The 18,715-nt window shown below is 46.1% G+C and overlaps 1 protein-coding gene across 1 annotated transcript in view; it reads left to right on the forward strand.

The window, feature by feature from the left end:
• The window catches only part of LOC116830888 (venom factor-like), a 57,584-nt gene extending 50,746 nt beyond the window's left edge, over positions 1-6,838 (forward strand). Inside the window, exons 33-40 of the mRNA XM_032790562.1 lie at positions 732-819; positions 1,329-1,418; positions 1,745-1,850; positions 3,231-3,320; positions 3,608-3,694; positions 5,289-5,372; positions 5,465-5,600; positions 6,534-6,838. Of these exons, the coding sequence (XP_032646453.1) occupies positions 732-819; positions 1,329-1,418; positions 1,745-1,850; positions 3,231-3,320; positions 3,608-3,694; positions 5,289-5,372; positions 5,465-5,600; positions 6,534-6,675 (823 nt within the window). The 3' untranslated portion in view covers positions 6,676-6,838. The remainder of the gene's footprint in view (positions 1-731; positions 820-1,328; positions 1,419-1,744; positions 1,851-3,230; positions 3,321-3,607; positions 3,695-5,288; positions 5,373-5,464; positions 5,601-6,533) is intronic.
• Positions 6,839-18,715: the final 11,877 nt, after the last annotated feature.

An 18,715-nucleotide genomic window follows, 5' to 3' on the forward strand; every position in this document is an offset into this window, starting at 1 on the left:
AATGGCCACTTCCACAAACAAAGCAGCATATTTTTTTCCAGTGCCTGTTGATTTTCAGGCACGACATGTTTGAAAAGGATGCCTTTTCCAATCAAATAAGGAAGGAAGGCCCATATTTGAGTGTTAAAAATGCTACATGTTGCATTGTTTTCTTTCCCATGCAAATCGACTTGGGTTTTATTTAATTTTGAAAATTTGAATCAAATTGCAAAGAATATTTAGTTTTGAGGTTTTTAATTTTTCACTGTCCCTCATTGCACCTGGAGCATCTAAGCGAGGAAAAAGACCCAGATCTACAAAAGCATTTAAATGGCCTAATAATGCAGATAGGTGCTTAGTGGGGAGTTAAGTGAGATAAGTGACTAACTCTTATTGACATTCAGTGGGAGTTAGGCACCTAACCTGTTAATCTGCTTTGGTAAAACACTTTAGGGGCTGAAATACCTTAGTAAATCTGGCCCTAAATGCCTCAGACAGATGTGCTTTACCGCTTAATACCATATTGTGTTGATGGGAGCTTCAGAAATGTATGGATACTGTGGGGAGAGATGGAGGGGTGTATGTGGGGATAGAGAGAGAGATGGATGGGTGTATATGGGGAATGGATGCTCATGGACTATAGATTTTCTGAGAGGACAGCAGAAAAAAATATTAAGAACTGGCAAGTCAATATCAAAATGGGTTTTTCAGTATTAAATTTTGATGCAAGGGGATTTTCTTTTCCCTGCTAGGTACCTCGGTGAAGTTGATGCCACAATGTCAATCCTCGATGTCTCCATGCTCACGGGCTTCTCGCCAGATGTGGAGGATCTGACCAGAGTATGTCGAAATCACCCGAGCTATTCAGTAGAACAGGAAGGCTCAGGCTAAGCAGAGCTTAAAGCTCCAGCTGGGGGAGGTTCTTTCCACTGTTTGAGATGTGGAAGCTACACGAGGAGGTTAGAGGCTGGATGGCTTAAGGCATCAGGCCATGGCGCCTTTCAGTTGTAGGAGAGCAGGTCTCCTCTGGTCAGCAATGGAAACTCATTACCATCAGGCAGTATTATGTTGCCTGTGTGAAATAGGCCCCCATGCATACAGAAATCATGATCATCAGTGAGGATTGTACCTGGGACCCTTAGCGCTATCCTCTTGCACATGACCTAAAGCAGTAACTCTTTCAGCTCGAAATAGGGTCGGGCATTATACAGGCCTGCCACTAGAGGGAGACACGATTACATCCATATTGTACGGCTTAGTAGTGTGGATTGACTTATTTTGGTGCAGCTTCAGGATTTCGCGTCACTGCCTTTCTGTGATGCCTTTTGCTTTTCCTTCGTTGTGTTTAGCTTTCCAAAGGGGTTGACAGATACATTTCCAAGTATGAAATTGACCGCTCTCCTTCAGACAGAAGCACCCTCATCATCTACTTGGACAAGGTAAGACTTTACAAGGGCGTTCTCTGATCTTGTGTTAAATTCAGGAACTACTGCTGCAGGTTCCCGCTTTAGCCAGTTTGCACACCCAGGTGTCCCCAGAGACACCCAGGTATAACTGATGGCAGAATCACCTGCAGGATAAATTGTGCACAGGTCCCATGGTCTTTAATGGGAGATGCCCCGGCTAACACCAACGACTGAATCTGATCCCTCGTGTATCACTCTTTCTCCTTCAACCTTTCTCTCTTTCATGCCTTTTTGTCTCCTCTGCTATTTTTCCCTTTCCAAAGACCTAAGCATTCTTTTTCTGTTCTTTCCCCACCCAGGTTTCACATACGGAGGAGGAATGCCTGCAGTTTAAAGCTCACCAATTTTTTGAAGTTGGTCTCATTCAGCCGGGGTCTGTCAAAGTCTATGAGTATTACTCTTTAGGTAACAGTGGGCTGAACCTTTTCTCATCTCTGGGGTCATGCCCAATATGTCCCTTTCCCCCAGACACTCAGAAGAGTTTTCTCTGTTATCATGGCAGCAAACATGCTTACGGGAATACAGAAATTGATCAGGTGCATGAATAAGGAAAACACGGGTAGTCACACTAGCTAGAATGAAAGTGACAAGAGTTCTCATTCTTCATGCATCAAAGCATGAGCTGATCACCAGTCGGGAGCAGTAAAGAACAGACAAGCCATGTGGCACAGTAAGGTGCATTTCATGCTTTCCTATGTAGTATTTGGCCTTAGTCTCTGTCTAAGAGAGGACACAAGAATCTAATACAGGTGATTCAGGAAATTCATATCCAGATCCAAACTTCCACCAAGCTTGGGCTGCTCAGAAGTTGAGAGCAATAAATCTTTGGAACGTGCTACCACGGGAAATCTTTTGATGTCACCATGGAATTAAAAAGACAAGGTGGGGGAGATATTGTATTTTATTTGACCAACCTCTGCTGGTGAGAGAGACAAGCTTTTGAGACATAGAGCTCTTCTTCAGGTCTAGGAAAGGTACTCCGAGCGTCACAGCTAAAGGCAAGGTAGAACAGATTGGTTAGCATAAGTAGTTTAACATTTAGTCTGGCCTTAAAAGCTCTCAATCTATGAAAAGAAGATACAAGGTTTGATTCAGGATCATCTCTAGATAAAATGGCCAGTTGGTCTCCTCTGCTAGGGCACAGTGCCGTCTAGGTCTCCCCAAGAGACTCAAGACATTCAAATCTCTCTCACTGCTTGAGTTGTTTCTAGATCTTAGTCGTGACTCTCGCTTTGCTCAGTCAATGCTCTGGCAATGACCTCAGTGAGACTTTGGTTTGAGTAAGGACTTCAGGGTTGTCCCCTAAGAGCTCCAATTTGTTAATGGGTGTTAATCTGCATGAAGGGTAACGCTTCCCATCAGGAGTGGCAGAATCTTCCTGGAAGTGGGCTGACCACCGGAGCCCGAACTGTGGCCCTGCCTCCCGAAGCCCCAGTCCCATGCTGCATCTTCTCCCCGAGCCCTGCTCCCGCACTGCTTCATCCCCCAAAGACCCTGCGCCTCCCTCCCTCCTTTCTGCCCCTCCTCCCTGTTGCTCACCCTTACGGCTGGTAAAAAGTGATGAGGCCACAGCCCCCCTGACCTCCCCAGTTCCAGCGCCCCTGCTTCCCATCTCTGGATGTCTTTCTGAACAGCAGAGCCTGGCTCAGTCACAAGATATGAACTTGATGCGGGTATGGCGGGTGAAATTCTACAGTCTGTGCGATGCAAGGGGTCAGGCGAGATCCCAATGGTGCCTTGAGTCCTTAAAATCTACTAACCTGTGATTCTCTGCTCATTCTGTAGCTGACCAATGCACTACGTTCTACCACCTGCCTAAAGAGAGCGGCTTTCTCAGTAAGATCTGTCATGGGGACATTTGTCGGTGTGCAGAGGGTAAGGAGGGTCCTGTTCCTGCTTAAACCAGGGCAGGCTAGGATACAGGTTCTTGGAGCATGTAATAACACATCCTAGTTCTCCTATAGTGCTTTTAATGTTTAGATATTTCAGAATTTGGGGACGGGAAGTTCATAAACAATTTGGCGAATTTGACACGAATTCGCACAATGTTTCAGTATCATTGATTCTGCTTTTTGTGCTGAATGAACTGCGGTTGAAAAATTTCACCCAGCTCTACCTGAATGTCTTCCCTGGTGACTCCCTCCTTCCTCCTCCCCCCCCAGAAAACTGCTTCCTGCAGCACAAGATGACGGGTCCCATCAACCTGAACAGACGAATGGAGCTGGCATGTGAACCTGGAGTCGATTATGGTAAAACTGCTCTTTGGATCTGCAGAGTCTTACATTTTGAGAGTAGAGACATGATCCAGACTTACAGCTGGATCAGAGGTTGAACTAAGGGTAGGTTTTGGATTTATCAGTACAAAAGACTCGTGAGATTTTGGGTCCCCAGAATGGCAAAGTCTCACAAAATCAGCTGTTTTCATGACAGCTCACCTACTTTACCAACAAGATCTGGAAAATAGACCTCTTCTGATCTGGAACCCAACCCAGAGCCAAAACCAGAGGGTCTAAGAATTCAAATCCAACCTCATTGCACAGAAATATTCAGATTGAGATCTGATGCTCTAGCCTGCAATTCTCCATTTTGACCCAAACAGAAGACTTACAGTATCAATCTGGAGTCTCCATTGGCCACCCTGGCCACTCACTCTGTGAACCCCAGTTTAGGTGCAGCTCTTGAAGTTATAAATGCAAAGTAATGCACATTGGAAAACATAATCCCAACTATACATACACAATGATGGGGTCTAAGTTAGCTGTTACCACTCCACCCCTGCCCTGACCCTGACCCACCCGTCCCCATTCCAACCTCTTCCCCAAAGTCCCCACCCCAACTCTTCCCCCTCCCTGCCCCTATTGCACTCCTTCCCGAAATCCCTGTCCCAGCCCCACCTCTTCCCTGAGCATGCCACATTCTCCTTTTACCCCCCTCCCTCCCAGCACTTGCTGCCACAAAACAGCTATTTTGTGGAGGGAAGCGCTGGGAGCTAGAGGGAAAAGCAGGGACGTGGCGGGCTCAGGGGAGGAGGCAGAGGTGAGCTGGGGCAGGACAGGGAACTGCTGGTAGGTGCAGAGCACCCATCAATTTTTCCCCATGGGTACCCCAGCCCTGGAGCACCCACGGAGTTGGCACCTATGATAGAGGTCTATAAAATCATGACTGACGTGGAGAAAATAAATAAGGAAATGTTTATTTACTCCTTCGCATAACACAAGAACTTGGGGTCAACAAATGAAATTATAGGCAGCAGGTTTAAAACAAACAAAAGGAAGTATTTTTTCACACAACGCACAGTCAACCTGTGGAACTCCTTGCCAGAGGATTTTGTGAAGGCCAAGACTATAACAGGGTTCAAAAAAGAACTAGATAAGTTCATGGAGCATAGATCCATCAATGGCTATTAGGCAGGATGGGCAGGGATGGTGTTCCTAGCCTCTGTTTGCCAGAAGTTGGGAATGGGCAACAGGACGTGGATCACTGAATGATTATCTGTTCTGTTCATTCCCTCTGGGGCATCTGGCATTGGCTACTGTCGGTAGACAGCATGCTGGGCTAGATGGACCTTGGTCTGACCCAGTATGGCTGTTCTTATGACAAGCTGCCAAAACGTTCTCTGATGAAACTGTCTGTCTACCACGTATGTCACTATTATCAGCACCAGATCAAAAGAATGATGTGAAACTCCTAATCCAAGCCCTGGAGGAATCTTAGAACAAACGGAATGGATCAAGGTCTACTGTTTGCTTAATTCTCTCTGCCTCTCTGTGAGTTGACCACACACCAGTTTTCCTACAGAAAACTGCTACAGTCTTTAACTAGTGTCACTTTCTTCCCCCTCAGTCTATAAAGCCAGGCTTGTTGGAGCTGAAGAATCAAACAATCATGACACCTACAAGATGAACATTTTGCGAGTCATTAAAGCAGGTAAGAGCTCCCACTTCTGAACACCACTAAACAAGCTCCACTGGCTCCCCTACCTGGAACATCTAAATGACTATCTTTCTTCTCTTCCTCAGGGACTGATGAAGATCCACTAGGACAAACGCGCCCGTTCATCAGCCACATGAAGTGCAGGGAGTCTCTGAGATTGGAGCTTAACAAGGACTACTTGATCTGGGGACTCAGCAGTGACTTGTGGGACTTGAAAACTGAGTAAGTAACCTACCCTCCAAGCGTCTTCAGGTCTGCACTGTCAGGCTGGAGATTGCAGGTGCAGTTTCGCCCAGCTCTGAAGGCAGTGCAGAAGTAAGGTGGCAATACCATGACCCTGCCCCCCACCACAATACACAGATTTCACAATGAAAACCAGATTTCATGGTCTGTGACTCATTTTTTATGGCCATGAATGTGTAGGGCCCTACCTATTAGCAATGTTGGGTCAGATTCTTGGAGGGACTTATTAGGATCTGACATGATGGGACAATAGTCAGGGACACCCCCTGATGATAGAAAGTGACCAGAGGAGAGGGCCTCTTTAGGATGTGTGACTTGAAAAAGTTGCCCTTTTGTCTAGTTTATCCAATAACTTCAACTGAGCTTCCTTATTGAGTTGTTCTCCAGGGTAGCCCAGGGTCCTCCAAGCCCATAACCAGGGAGTTCCAAAATGGGGCCTTCCTCTTTAACAAGGAGGGTGCTGCCTCTTCAGAGACTTCCATTCTAATATATGTGTGGCCGAATGCAGAGCATTGCATGCTGGGAACTGTAGTCTCTGGCTAGACTCCACCTCCATATTAGAGATAAATATGGATGCAGTGAGTTCAATTCTTACGCAAGTCAGATGTGGTCCTCAGACTCCGGCCAATGCTACATCAGGATCCTGGATCAGTTGACGATGGCATGGGTTGAATCTGGGACCTCTGGAGCTTATAGCAGGAGCCTCTACTGCCTGAACTAAAAGACCCATCTTCATCAGCCAAGGCTGCAACAGACTCATCAACCTCTGGATGTGGCCCAGCCTGCCCCACCATGGGTGTGAGTTGCACCAACAGGGCAAAGCCTGGCCAGCCTCGAGGAGCCTGGCGCCACTCAGGTAGGTTACTCAGTAAATCCTGAGGTCAAAGGCACAAACCTTCTTCTCCATTCCAGGAGCACCTACATCATTAGCAAGGACACCTGGATTGAGAAGTGGCCAAATGAGGAAGACTGCCAGGAGAAGGAATTCCAGAGTCTGTGCGAGGAATTCGAAGAGTTCTCCCAAGCCATGACCATGGTCGGCTGCCCGACTTAAACGCAGAACCAGCACTCGCGCCGAGAGTCCAGATGGGAGGGTCTGAGCTCAGCTGCAGCATCACACAAGGCTGGGACACCTTCGTTCCGACATGCCTATGGTGTAATATCCCCTCGCCTGCTTGTGCTTCCTCTTCTTCCCCCTTACCAATCATTTCCATAGATTATAAAATGCCTGACTTCTTACACAGATCTCTTGTGGTGGATTTTTACAAATATCACATCATCTAATGCTACGATACAGATGATACGGCTAATTATGAAGGCCGTGGGCACATTCAATTAAGTTAATGTATTAATACCTTCATGAGGAGGAAACGCCAGGTACTAAAAGGCTCATTAATCATCTTATATTATTTATTTATTTATTTATTTTGTATCACCATAGCTTGGCCCTACCCAGCCTTGGGGTTGGGAAAAGAAGCTGGTGATGATTACTGTAGCACCTAGGGGGCCTCATCAGAGACCAGGACCCCACTGTGCCAGGCTCTGTACAATCACAGAGCAAAAAGACTGTCCCTGCCCCCCGAGGGCCTTACACTCAAAGAATAAGACAAGAGAGAACAGATGGATATAGACAGATCAGGGAGTGCAAGGAAACAGATACTGGTCAGCCTGATGAGTGGTGGTCTCTGCAAACTAACAGCCAAACTGTTGTCGAGTTTTTTTGAGGAGAGATTTGAAGGGGGAGAATGAGGCAGATTTGCAGATATTTGTGGGGGGCGGCACTGGCCCCATGGACTGATCAGAGGCAAGCGGTGACTGCTCTGTAATGAATGAGAGGGGATAGGTCGGGTGGCAAAACCTAGCAGTAAAAGGTATAACAAGAACCAAAGGCTGGTAAAGCCGGATCAATTCAAATTAGAAATAAGGAACCAGTTTTTAACAGTGAGGACAATTAACCACAAGAAAAAACTCCCAAAGGATGCAGTGGATTGTCCGCCTCTTGAAGTCTTCAAATCAAGACTGGGTATACTTTAGTCCAGCACAGGTTCTTGGGCTCAATACAGGGGTAAGTGGGTGAAATTCTCCAGCCGGTGTTATACAGGAGGTGAGGGTAGATGATCTAATGGTCCTTGTTGGCCTAAAACTCTGTGAATCAGGTTCAAGGGTAGAGTAAAAGTCCAGAGTAAAGTAGTGAGGAATTCGATGTGTGCAGTTTGTCATGTACACCTTGTACATGGTAGGTTGCAGGACTGTGACTAGTAGGTCGGGCTTCTGTGCCAGATATGGACTGACAGAAGAGCTTCTTTCTCAGAGAGAGACTCCAGATGTATTCGCTTATACCATCCTTTAATGCACTGCCAGGAACAGCTGTTAAAAAAAGGGCCACGTGTACACTACCCGCCGGATCAGCGGGTAGTAAGAGATCTATCGGGGATCAATTTATCGCATCTAGTGTAGACGTGATAAATTGATCCCCGATCGCTCTGCCATTGACTCCGGAACTCCAGCTCCACGAGCGGCAGAAGCAGAGTCGACGGGGGAGCAGCAGCCATCGATCCCGCGCCGCGAGGATGCGAAATAAGTAATTTTAAGTCGATCTAAGATACATCAACTTCAGCTACGCTATTCTCGTAGCTGAAGTTGCATATCTTAGATCGATTTCCCCCCTGCCAGTGTAGACCAGCCCTTAGGAGCTTAAGTAATGTATGTTGCACATGGCACCACATAGTGGCTAACCAGTATAATCTAGTTTAATATTCGATTACTTCTCCTCCTTGGTTTTACATTCCTACCATTTACAGGATCATGCACAGGTGGCGTCTAATGGAGGCTGTGGGAGGCTAAGCCTCACCAAACCTTTCAGTTTTGGAGGGGGCATGGGGCAGTGGCGGATTTGGGGCCCCCATAAAAATCTCCCCCTGCCATGGCATCAGGGCTGGCAGGCACAGAGCTTTTTCCGGTCTCCAGGCCGTAGTGGGGGTATGGGAAAGGAGCAAGTGGGGGACGGAGCTTCGGTGGGGAACAGGTGGAGTTGGGGTGGAATGGGGGTGGGGCCACAGGGGAAGGAGTGGAATGGGTGGAGCCATGGGCGGAAGGGACGGAACAGGGGTGGGGATCCAAGCTCGGAGTTCCAGCCGGGGCCGAGAGCTCCGCTGAAGTCCCCGCCAAGGCCATAGGGTCAGGGGCTGGGGCCACGGGGGGACAGAGAGCAGTGAGCGGGGGCCTGGCCTCAGTCAAAAGAGGTAGGGCAGTGAGCTACCCTCCCCAAGGGGAAGCTTTACCTGCTGCCAATGCGATCACGCCATCTTTAAAGTTCAGTCTGGCTCACTCTCTTGAGTGTCACTGAATCATACTGGTCTTCTAATTACATGACCCAAACATGTCACAACTTGGCCACCTGGCTGTCCCATTGTTTCTGGTTGGTTTGGAATCTGTGAGGTGTCATCTTCTTGGACTGCATCCACCCTCTATAGAGTTGGCTCTGTTGATTTTTCTTTAGATGTCAAAGGTTCCTGTTGAACTTCTCCACTATTGATCTCGACCACATGTGATCTGGGCAATGACTTCTTTTTCTTCATGGTAGCTGGAGTTCTCCATCTTTTTTCTCCAGCCAGTTTGACACAAAAACACACTCACCAGGTCGTAGACCCGGCAGGTCTCTAACTTAGTGACGTACGTTATAAAAGTCTTTGTAAGTTCTTGTTGCCTTTTTATCTGATTTGGCTACTCTTCATGTCAGGCCACTTTGGAGACCGATTATTTCCCAGAGCCAGAACTGTAGTTCTGAGTTGTCATCCCATCAGGAGTTGTACTGGACTATATCTGGTAGCTGATGTTAGTGTTGATCTGTAGCTCAGAAGAACAAGGAATGGATTTTTCCTGCTGTAGAATTTTCTTCGCTGTCTGTGCAGCTCTCTCAGCCTCTCCATTTGCTTGTGGATAATGTCGGCTGCTGGTAATATGATCAAAATCATATTTCGTTTGGAATGATTTAAATCCTGCTGTGGTGAATTGTGGTCCGTTGTCCATCACTAGTGGTCCTGGAATACCAAGATGAACAAAAGTGCACTTCAGTTTCTCAATAACACTGCCATATGTTATGTCTTTCAAGTACATTACTTTGAGATGCCTGGAAAAATAGCCAGCTAAGACCAGGTATTGATGTCCTCTGAATTTACATAAATCTGCAACTAGTCTCTTCCAGGGTCTGTGTAGTGGAGATGTTTGGACATGAGATGGTTCAGCAGTGTCTCTTGAGGTTATTTGTACAGGAGCTCCTTTCAAAATCTCAATATCACCAAATTCTTTGTCATGTTTTTGCACCTTTCTCACTCGGCCCATCATGGCTATCATGCTGCATCTGAGAAGGTTGTTGGTCTTTGATCTTTTGACCACATGCACTCTGAAAGCCAATGTTTTGTCTTTGTAAGTTGTTTTTGTTGTGCACTGGTCCATGCTGTTCTAAATACACTTTCATGTCTGTGATAGGTGATTTCAGCTCTGGGAGTGGTTGTATGGGATGATTGTAAGGCCCTTCTGAGATGACGGTCACATCTGCTCCTGAATATTCAGTTTCACTGTCCAGGCTGACCCTGTTTCATCACACATGATGCATCCCAGAACAATAGCTCTTGATTGTCTGCAATTGTAGTCAGCTCCCTGACTGCCCTAGTACAGCAAACATCTGCAAAAATGTCCATATTTTTGCATTTATTATATGTGTCGCTGTTAGCTGGACACACGTCTTGAGCTATGAAATTTTTCACATCTTGTGCATTTAGTCTGAAATGCTTTGTAGTTAGCCTCAGAGCCTCAGGGCTTTATATGGTGTTTTGCGTTTACAGCATCTAAGCTAGTTTCAGGTGTTTCAGTTTGCTCCTGCCTTTTATTTTGCTGTTTGACTAGTTCAGACTGCTTCGCTATCCGTACAGCTGTGAGTAGATTTGACGGTCTTTAACGGTAGATGCTGTGAAAGGTTCTTTTCTGCTAACCCAATAACCAGCCTATCTTTGATATTTTTAGGTTTTGCCATCCCAAAATCAGTTTTCAACCAACGCATGCAAAGCTCTTAGAAAAGCTTCAGCGTGCTCTCTTAGTTCCTGAATTCTCTAGTGAGACCATGTTCTTTCATAAACCACATTTCTTTGAGGTATAAATTATGCATCAAACATAGCCAAAACTCTTTCATAGTCATCTTGTGACTGTCTTCAGGAAAGGTAAAGGATTTAAAGATATGCTCTCCTGCTTCTCCATAGCATCAGTGAAAGATGATAACTGGATATCTTCACTTTCCTTATGAAATTTTGTAGCATAAGGTCATTCTGTCAGTCTGTCCATTCCCAAAGTCTATCAAAGCTGAAGTTCTCTGGGGCACTGAAGATCTTGCAACCTTTGGTGCTTTGTTCCTTCTGTTTGCAAACTTCATTGCTGTTTTCCTTCCATTTCTGCTCTCCTGTGGCACCAGTTAGGATACTTTTACTTCTGACACCATGTCATGTTGTGCTTGTACATGGTAGGGTTGCAGGACAGATTGTTGTACAGCCTGGACTGGCTACAGAGCTTTCTCTCCAGAGAGATACACCAGATGTGTTCACTATAAAATCCTTTAATACATCGTCAGGAAATATTGTGACCTTAAGTATATTACTTATGGCTCCACCTAGTGTCTGAACAGTATAGTAAAGCTTAATATTTAACAAGCTACGTCTGACTCAACAGTGTAACTGTCTTGCAAAAAAAGCAAACATCATTTTGGGATGTATTAGCAGGAGCGTCGTAAGCAAGACACAAGAATTAATTCTTCCGCTCTACTCCACGCTGATTAGGCTTCAACTGGAGTCCGATGTGGACAAATGTAGATATTAGGAAACACTATTTCACTAGGAGAGTGGTGAAACATTGGAATGGGTTACCTAAGGAGGTGGTGGAATCTCCTTCGATAGAGGCTTTTAAGGTCCAGCTTGACAAAGCCCTGGCTGGGATAATTTAGTTGGGGTTGGTCCCCCTTTGAGCAGGGGGTTGGACTAGATGACCTCCTGAGGTCTCTTTCAACCTCAATCTTCTGAAATTGGAGAAAGTCCAGAGGAGAGCAACAAAAATGATTACAGGTCTAGAAAATATGACCTATGAGGGAAGACTGAAAAAAATGAGTGCGTTTAGTCTGGAGAAGAGAAAACCAGGAGGGGACGTAACAGTTTTCAAATACATAAAGTGTTGTTACAAGGAGGAGGGAGAAAAATTGTTCTTAACCTCTGAGGACAGGACAAGAAGCAATGGGCTTAAACTGCAGCAAGAGCAGTTTAGGTTAGACATTAGGAAAAACTTCCTGGCTAAGTACTGGAATAAATTGCCTAGGGAGGTTGTGGAATCTCAATCACTGGAGATTTTTAAGAGCAGGTTAGACAAACCCTTGTCAAGGATGTTCTAGATAATACTTAGTCCTGCCTTGAGTGCAGGGGACTGGACAAATTGACCTCTCAAGGTCCCTTCCGGTCCTATGAGTCCATGATTCTCTTACACAGTTTAGACCTTGGTTCCTTTCTAAACAATGTGGCATGAACAGAGAATCTAGGTGGGCTGGAGAGTCTGAAATTTAGAAAGCTTCCTGCATAGCTAAAAACCACTCTTCTCTGGGCCCTGAGTAAGCAGTCCCTCGCTCCTCTCAGCAAAACACTTTATATAATTATTGATTATTCATGATGCAGACATGTCTAGGGCCCACCCACTCATGGATTAGGGCTCCGTTTGCTAGGTGCCTGTCTCTTCAACGCATCCTAATGGGACTTAAGCGTGTGCTTGAAGTTATACATGTGCTTGACTGAATGGGGATAGACTTCAATACATGACTAAACGCTCTGTGAATGAGAGCCCTAGTTAACATGTCTCCCAAGGAGCTACTTAGGCACAAGGCAGCATTGTCCTCTGGTGGATAAATTGAAAAAACTTTGTCTCAGAAGCTTAAACCACTAAAGGCCAGAGTTTCCAAGTTATGTGGGCTCCTAATGGGATTTTCAGAAGTGCCCAAGCCTGTGCCTCATCTGCTTGGGCACTTTTGAAAATCCCACTAGGTACCTTTATCTTTAGATGCCTAAATACCTGTGAAAATCTGCTCCAGGGCCAACATTTTCAAACCAGGGTCCCTAAAGTTATGCTTTTGAATCCATATTGAAGCTCTGGAAATAAGGAGATTTGTGCAGTGTTTCCCAGTGATTCATGCAGGAACTGAGAATGCTCCGCAGCTTTGAAAATCAGGCCACACATTTTCAGAGGCCACCCTGTAGATGCTCCGGTTTGAATATTTGGGCCAAAGCAGCAGCAGGAAGAGAAGTGAGTGAATGAACGCACAGGCTCTTGAGTATCTCTTCCTCTTGCATGTCCTCAGTAGCCGGCTTTGCTAAACTGGGGGATGCTGACTGGGGTGTAATCTTTGGGGCTGGGAGCTCACAGCCCAGTGGGGAGGGGGGAACACCCCCTCCTAGAGTGGATGCTCACTGCCTTACCGCCTGTTAACGGAGTGTTCTAGAGTGCGGTAAAATCTCCATGCCTGCCCCCGCGCGGCGGTGAGACAGCACCCAGCTGTAGCCACAGCAAGGGGGCATGGCAGAGCTGAGCCTCTGGATCAGATGGTTTCCTCATTTCAATATAAGCTCCCCTCTCTTCCCCTGATGTGGCTAGGTGCTCACATAAACTTCCTTCTCAGCTCACTGTTCCCTTCATGTGGCGTTCTCTGTCCTGCCTGCCCAGCCTCAGGTGGTATTGACAGCAGCTCAGCTGCAGGCTCTCTGCTGTATGTGGGCAGAAAGGGCATCGAGCTAGCACTGGCGACGGGGGGGAGAAGCGGAGAGGGGGTTGTATCCGGTCAGTGTGGTGAAGCACAGTAAAACAAAACCCTCCATCACGTCAGGGGATAAACAAGTGTCACGGACGAGCGCTGAGAAACCTCAGTGGCTTTGTGGGGGATCGCTGTCTTTGTTACCGGTGTGCATCTAGGGTGGGAAATACAGGCAGCTTTCCCATAATGCCTCAGCTGCTGGTGCAGAGCACGGCAGCTATTTTCCCATATGCTGCAGTGCATGTTGGGATAGCCTCCTTCACGGAGGCCTGGGAGATGGGGAGGATTGAACCAATCCAGTTACACATCCAGTCAGTGAGTGAATGAATGAAAGGGGTCACAGTATAACCCTGTGTGGAGTCATCTTGTTACAGACTTGAGGTCTATCTGTGGCAGATGAATCTAACCCATTGCTCAGCACGTGTTATGCAATCTCCTCGAGCGAGCGGTTCACCTGGGACGTGTGTGGTGTAGTGAAATCGGTGTTAAAATGACAAGCTATCACTTTATATTTGTGAAGGGTGGCCTGGTCCTTCTTGGAAGTCCAGAGGCTCTGCAGGGAAGCGTATGATCTGGGTCTTTCAGAAGGCAGCCTGCAGAAAGCCAGCCTACCACAAGATGGGTTCACTTGTGTCTTTCTATCTTAGGGAGCAAGCTGCTTTATCTCTCTGTCTTTTGGTTCTTGTGCCTTAGGGTTCTGGATTCTAAGACATAAAGTGGTTTTATGTTGCAACCTTCCAACAAGAATATTTAAAGTTTTTATCTAACTTCTCTGTGCGTTTGCCTTGAACATAACCATCTGACTGCTATAACTGAAGGCAGGCGGGCTTAGCTGCTTATCTCAAGCTGTAGCGTCTTATGCTCTTTGCTCCAGGAAGCCTGAGTTCAGTTCCTGGTGATGATCAAATTATTACAGAAGCTCCCGCTGAAGTCATCAAGAGTTTGAAGAAGGCCCTTGGGTTTTTCTATTTGGCCCTGGTTAAAAATCTACAGCCTTCACACCCCTGTCTGGGGAATTCCAGTCCTACTCACTCCGGTCATAGCCCACCCAGTACAGGCCATGGTATGAGTCAGGCACAACCAGAAGCTTCAGAGCTCCTGACATGGTGGGGAAGGAGAAGATACCTGCTGGTGAGAATGTGAATAAACAGCTTCCACCAGAACCACAGATCCTCATGAGATAACAGGCCTCTTGGGGCTAGCAATAGTGGCGCTGGTGAGGAAGTGACTGTGGGTGTGCAAGAGGAGGCGATGAGACACCATACAGAGATGACTCCAGCACAACCCACCAAGTTACAGAGGGTCACGCTATCCAGATTCAACCAGCCAGGCTTCTGAAAGTAACCAACACAGCTGCCCTGGAGAACAAATTTCTACCAGCCTTGTCATTTGGTGCCTTAAGGAAGAAAGCAGTCATCTGGCCCTCCCCCCCTTCCACAGGCTAGGAGTTCAATTCCTGCCTGAGGTAGATTTCTAAGAACATCTGGTGCGTGTTGCTGTTCTTACCCTGCTTTCTTTCACAGGATGTGGGCTGGAGGCAGGCACCACTCAGTGAAATCTTCTGGCCTGTCCTATGCAGGAGGTTAGACTAGATCAGGGGTAGGCAACCTATGGTCCGTGTGCCAAAGATGGCACACAAGCTGATCTTCAGTGGGCACTCACGCTGCCTGCGTCCTGGCCACCAGTCTGGGGGGCTCTGCAATTCAATTTTAAATGAAGCTTCTTAAACATTTTAAAAACTTTATTTACTTTACATACAACAATAGTTTAGTTATATATTATAGACTTATAGAAAGAGACCTTCTAAAAACGTTAAGATGTATTACTGGCATGCGAAACCTTAAATAAGAGTGAATAAATGAAGACCAGGCACAGCACTTCTGAAAGGTTGCCGACCCCTGGACTAGATGATCTTAACATCAGGGAATCCTGCCCTCCCAACAGGGATCACATGTGCTTCCCCAATCCATGCTTGCAGTGCTCAGCAGGTGGCAGTACTCCTGTGATAACATCTCTCCTTTGGTTGGTTTCTGAGCCTGCGTATGCCGACTGGCCTGAGAATGGTTTCATTGTAAAAGACCAGCCCGGGCTGCTTGGCTTGCATTGCAGCTGTCCCCGCAATCCTGCTGGACCCGAACTGCTCGTTGATACAATCCCATCATTGCAGCTATGCCAGTAGAATAGGCGGCAGCCTCCTTCTGCAGTGTAAAGACACTGAGTCATCGGCGCTGCTCGAGTCACACAGCAGATATTCTCCTCTTCACTGAACATCTCTGCATCCTCACTCACTGCACGTACTTCTGCTTTTTTTAATTCCTGGGACAGATGCAGCGTTAGGACATAAAGTGGTGCTGTTTGGGTCTTAAGCCATAGGCAGGGCGTTTTCTTTCTGCCTTTCATGTTGCTTTCCACAGTTGGACCATGATACCTGCATTCTCGGTCCGTGTCTCTCTCTTCTGCCTCCTGGGTTCCTCTGGCTTGAACCTGCGTATTTATTCTGTGCTAGTGGCTGTCATTGTTTTGATCCTTTCCCTGAACAGTTCAGCTGCCATTGCTATTTGGATGCATTGCCCTAGGATTAGATCTGGACCTCTCAACAATCTCACTTGTAAGCTGGAGTTGCATGTTCCACCAACGTTTTTGTGGTGAATTTTTAATGACTCCAAAGTTACATGTGGATGCTGGAGTTCTCAGCTCTGTATTGTAAGTGTCTCTTCCATCTTTCCACATACTGGATTTGAGTTTAAAAAAACTGTACAGTCTGCTTGTGTCTGGCCTTCTTGCACTCACCAACACCATTATCAGTTGTTCCAACAGTTTGGGCTTTATTCCTGACCACAGTGTCTGCTTCACTTCTTGTCATTTTCCTCCCGAAGAGATGGTATAAAACCTTTACCTGGATTTTCTCATCTTTACATCCGGGATCAGCTTCATACACAGACTCAGTTCTTGCTTCTACTGCTTCCATGCTTGTGCCACGTTTTTTGTCTGGAAATCCAGCATTTCCGGTGCTCTGAGCTCCTCCATGCTGCCTTTTTCCTCTCTTTTTAGACCCACATTCTGTTCTTTGCCATGGCTCTCGCTAAAATGACCACAGCCGCCATTTTTCATGTGCCTCATACTGGCTAATAACCAGGAAGGATTCCTGTTTCTAAAACTAAACTTTTTATTAAAAGAGCTGTTTATATAAAGAGGTGTTGCAACTGTGGCTAGCATTCTAGCCATGGGCACACAGACTGACTTCCTGAGGTCTTCTCCAAACTCTCCTCCCTCCTGCAACCTGTGCCCTGCCTCTCACTTCTATGCAAGTTGTTGCACTCCCCACATATGCTCCTAAGTCTACAGGAGACATCTTAGAGGGTGAGAAGAAATATCCATGTCCCCTTCAATCCTTGTTTTTTCTATTGAAACTGCTATCAAGGTGGGCCCAATTTAGGACAAAACTATGGGTGGGTTTTTATCCTGGAACGAGACTGAGATCCAGCAAACTAATTTCAAATCAGGGCCATTCGAGAGCTACTAAATTGGAACGAGTTTTGGTCATTTGGGATGACTTAGGCTGGTTTGATCCAGTGACCTCAGGAGACAGGCTGTCTGAGCCTGTTCCAATGCGCAATGAAATCAGTGGAAAAACTCCTACTGACATCAATGAGCTTTGGATCTGAGTACATCTTTCTGCTTCTTCTTTCCAAATACAGATCAGAAATAATTATTGAGCACTTCTGTCTTTTCAGTATCATTATTAACAATTTCACCAGTGGCAGAACATCTAGTAGTGGGCTTGTACCATTGGTAGGGTTTCTTTTGTTCCTAACATACTTAAAAAACCCTCCTGTTATTCTCCTTAACCCTGACATCCATAGATTTTTTTTAACCCAATGTCTGTAGCTTCCCTTATCAATATCCTATATTTCATAACTTCTCATTAATATTGATTGCTATTTATTTGCCCCATTTTCCATTTTTTATATATTGGTTTTTTTTTATTTCTAATTGTCCTTCTCTTTGCCACTGAACCACAATAGGCTTTTCTGCCAAAATTGTCCCCTTTCTTGATTGTGGAACTGTGGCCTTTTGGCCACCTAATAAACTCTTCTTAAAGAACTCCCAATTTTCATTCACATTTTTTCTGCCTAACTTTTTCCCATCTGATCAATTTTGTTTATCATTTTCCTCAGTTTTGGGAAACCAGCCCTTTTGAAGGACCAAGTATGTAAAACTCTGCAAATCTGCAGCTATCTGCTTTGTATCCGCAGATATGGATAACCATGAACCATTTTTGCAGATCATGGCTCGGATGTGGATACCAATTTTGTATCCGCACAGGGCTCTACAAGTATCTGTATTTCTGGTCAGGACTGTCTTCTGTTTGTCCATATTGAATGTAATCAGATCATGATCACTGGTCCCGCATCACCATCTTCCAGTCCAGTGATTAATTCATCTTTATATGACATAATGAAGTCCAAAATAGTTGCTTCATATGGTGGGCAATACTTTTCATGTTAGAAAACAATCATCTATAACTTAGAATTTCTAACGATGTTTTTCTCCTGGCTGTCTGAGACCTCCAGCATATCTCTGCCATAAGAACACAATGTTTATCTCCATGCATTGCAGGCAGGAGTTTAAGGAGTAACTCATCCTGTTCTCTGGTTTGATCCGGTGAGCTGTAACAGACCCCCACCAGTACCCCATCCAGGACTTTGTTAGTGAGCGCATGGATCCATACACATTCGAGATCCTGTGAGTCTGAGTTATCAATAACTCAAAAACAAGCAATTTATGTTTTTAATGCCGAGTGCCAACTCCCCCACACTCCTGTTTTACCCACTCCATCCTTCCTAAACCAGAGATTTTAACATTCCAGTCATGCAAATCGTCCCACCGCCGCGTTTCAGTAATGCCAGTTATATCAAACATCATCTCCTCCATGGGTGTTTCCAATTCCTCTTGTTGGTTACTCATGCTTCTAGCCTTAGCACGAAAAATGTTCTCACGTTCTTTGTCGTATCTGCTCGCTTTGCTCACGAAATTTGTACCACTTTTGCCTCCTGAGCACCCTAATGCCCTCCTGGCTGCTCCAGCTAGAATAGGTGCTGACTCTGTGGGTATTCCGGGGGCTGAAGCACCCATAGGGAAAAAATGCAACCCCCTGATCAGCTTCCCCCCTACCCTGGCATCTCTCACCCACCGGTGTGCAGGAGGCTCTGGGGAGGAGGGGAAAGGAGCAGAGGTGGGAAGAAGTGGGGTGTGGCCTTGG

Source organism: Chelonoidis abingdonii, chromosome 26, assembly GCF_003597395.2.
Source record: "Chelonoidis abingdonii isolate Lonesome George chromosome 26, CheloAbing_2.0, whole genome shotgun sequence".
NCBI lineage: Eukaryota > Metazoa > Chordata > Testudines > Testudinidae > Chelonoidis > Chelonoidis abingdonii.